This window comes from Rhincodon typus, chromosome 4 (genome assembly GCF_021869965.1).
Source record: "Rhincodon typus isolate 14 chromosome 4, sRhiTyp1.1, whole genome shotgun sequence".
NCBI classification, from domain to species: domain Eukaryota; kingdom Metazoa; phylum Chordata; class Chondrichthyes; order Orectolobiformes; family Rhincodontidae; genus Rhincodon; species Rhincodon typus.
In genome coordinates this window covers 73,523,721-73,527,064 of record NC_063335.1, presented here as the reverse complement: position 1 = coordinate 73,527,064, position 3,344 = coordinate 73,523,721, and the positions used below count along the sequence as shown (strand labels likewise).

The 3,344-nt window shown below is 37.7% G+C and overlaps 1 protein-coding gene across 1 annotated transcript in view; it reads right to left on the bottom strand.

The window, feature by feature from the left end:
• The window catches only part of LOC109917406 (rho-associated protein kinase 1-like), a 117,107-nt gene that overhangs the window by 9,085 nt on the left and 104,678 nt on the right, over positions 1–3,344 (bottom strand). Inside the window, exon 9 of the mRNA XM_048596135.1 lies at positions 1,991–2,082. Within this exon, the coding sequence (XP_048452092.1) occupies positions 1,991–2,082 (92 nt within the window). The remainder of the gene's footprint in view (positions 1–1,990; positions 2,083–3,344) is intronic.

Here is a 3,344-nt window from a genome sequence, read left to right as displayed (position 1 = left end):
GTACTTAGCACATGTAGAACAATATTTTGGAGGTTATTCTATCTAATACAACTGGTCATTCCCAATCTATTAAAATAAACTAGGTTAAAATCAAGAATAAAAAATATTTTACAAGTGAGAAATGCAAATTAATCACTGAGAACTAAATCCAGTTTTCTAATCGGTTTACAGGTCAGGAACCTGACGCAGGATAAATTATGGGCCAACCTTCTTGGGTGTTGCTGGAACTGCACTCATCAAGGCAAGGAGGGAATATTCCATCACACTTCTGACTTGTGCTTATAAATGGTGGACGTGTTTTGGGGAGTTACCTGCTGCTCATGGTGAGACTTGAACCAGATCCCCAAATGTTACGTTTGTCTCTGGATTACTAGTCCAGTGATAACACCACTGTGCCATTTCCTTCCTTCAGTCAGCATTGGTATGATGGGCTGAATGGGTTACTTGTTCTTAAATATTTTATTATTATCTTCTATCTTAACATTTTTACAAAACTTAATGGAATTCTATGTTTCATTACAAAAAGGTGTAGAATACAAAGCTAAGATGGTTAATGAGTCTTTAAAAATTGTATTCACAGGGTCTGGACTTGTGGGAAAGTCCAGCTTTTACTCCAGATTCTCATGGAATTGAGAGGCTTTCTAAGTTATTTCATATGCAGTTCACAGCAGCAGTTTCAGACTGTCAGAATTTCCTCTACACAGGACACTGGTGTGGCTGGGGGTTCATGGCTACCATTGCTCAAACACCCTTTTTACATGAGATTTATTTAGCTAAGTTCCACAGAGAGATTGGAGGTTATGGCTCTGGATGATTATACCAAGCATCTGTGATAACCATGAAAAATATGTATTACTGGCCATGTTAACATAACTTTTATTTTACTTTGCTAAGGATGATATTGAGACTTTAGACAGACGAAAACACTAATTCCCAACGAAACTGCTTAGTACCAGAAAATGCAAAGACTTCAAAAAAAAAAATGGATTGCAGATCAACAATGATAGAAGAGTTTATGAAGTTATAAAAAATGATGGGGAACAGGAGATTATAGATATACACAGTTTCCAGTAGTCAGGAGATCTAAATGAATGGTTCTCATGAATTTTTATCAAATCAGTATCTTTCAAGAATAAAATTAGATAAGTGCAGCGAAAGGTCAGTGGTATATAATGTTCATAATGCAGGGTAATGGGTCAAAATATAGATTAAAAAGAATATATGTGGCTAACTACTTTTGCTCCTCATGCAATTGACTACAATTTGTCTGTGACAGCTATTTACAGAACTGAGAACAATGTGGGCAGATGATCAAACAATCTGCTGCTACTCGGAGCTCATGTCGTATACCCAGGTTGCAGGGCATCATTCACATGAGATATGGATGTCCATGAAAATTGAACTTTCTTATATCAAGAAATGAAACATAGGTGAATATACATTGTGATCCATACAATTTTGTGTGTCGGATCTTGCATGCATTTGTTGCCTGTTTTCACCTTGTGACAGAAGCTATACATAATAAAGTGTTTAGTAGCAGGTGATTTATGGAATTTTTAAATGAAGCAAAAGCCAAACAAGGAAGAAGATCAAGAATCTTTGTCTTGAATAAAGGGCCTAGGAAATATATACAAGATTTTGTACAATAACAGAAAACCAGAATTTTTAAGAGTACTGTTGAATGCAGATCTAAGAAAATAGTTCAGACAGAAATGTTGTTGTTGTTCTTCAGTCCTTCAGTTGTATTTTAGATAGTGAGGAAATACAATTTCCAATATGACAGTTGAAAAGAACACGTGTTTTTTTTAAACATATGAAATACAAATGTTGTCAAATCTTCTATTTGAAATAATTCAACAGTTTGCAATATAAAACTACAGCTGAAGTGGTGCAACGGAAATAACTGATGAACAATTGATAATTGCTTTGATGTCACTCAAAAATTTACATAACACAATCTACTATACAAGTAACAGTTATGGAAACTTACTCTCTCTGATATTTTCCCATGTCCATTGATCATTTCCAAAGAAAGGGTGCCGTTTGATCTCTGCCACACCATTTCGACCTAGTCTTATTTCCCTAATGTGAAAAGGATATTAATAATCCATTACTAAGGCAAAACAGATCATTCCAGGAAAATCTATAGTATACATAAGCACTGCAGCTCCACTTGCACAAGAACAATTTGCACACACATTGCAAACCAATTCAGTTTAAAACATTAGCAATCCTTTATTTGTACTCTTCTGTAAGCCAGAGTTGACAGCTAATTGCGCTTTTCTTTTAAACTCAATCCCGACTAAGAACAAAATTTTCTGAAGGGTTTTGCTTTTCTGTTCAGAATTTTTTATTGGTAAATGCTTGAATTAGAACCCAGGTATTCACAGGATCTCAATACAGAAGTCTGCATGTTTTGAAAAAAACTTTCACATGCTGGAGAACAGTTTTACAAACTTTGCATACTTTTTTTAAATCAACTGCAGAGTTTTATAGGAACCCTGGAAAGACAGCAAGAAAGAATATTTGCTCCAATCAGGTCAGAAGCCAAACAAAGTAACTATACTGCCATTACTTCACAACCACTGGAAAAAAATTCCTGGATTTTGACCCAACAGTACTGTGGAAGTATCTACAAAAAATGGACTATAGTCATTCAAGAAGATGGCTCACCATCAACGATTCAAAGACAATTACCGATTCAAAGACAACACTTGGATCCCATTAAATAACTTAAAATAGTAATATCATAGAATTAAATTAAAACAAAGAACTGTGGATGCTAGAGACCTGAGAGAAACGAAAGTAGAAAATGCTACAGAAACTCAGCAGATCCGGCAGCATCTGTGGACAGAAAACGGAGTTAACATTTTAAGTCCAGTGACTCTTCTTCAGAACTACTGCCAGACCTGCCGAGTTTCTTCAGATATTTGATTTTCTCTTTGTTTCAGCTGTCATAGAATCACGGTTGTTCGCTTGCTTGCCCAGCCGGTTGTTCTAAGGTGCGCAGACATTTCGTTACCGTTCCAGGCAATTTCATCAGTGCGACCTCTAATCGAGATGGCAACACAAACTGAGTGGGCAGACACACACACGCGCACTCTCTGTCTCCCACACACGCACCACCCCACCCACACACACACTTAAACACGCACTCGGTCTCCTCAAAAACACACACACCACCCACCCCGACATGCACACAGGCGCGCGCGCACACACACACACCACTGCGCCCATACACCACCCAACCCACCGCACGCACAAACAACCATACCCGACACACGCATGTGCTACCACTCCGTCCACTCACGCACAGTCTCTGTCTCACACACACACACACACAC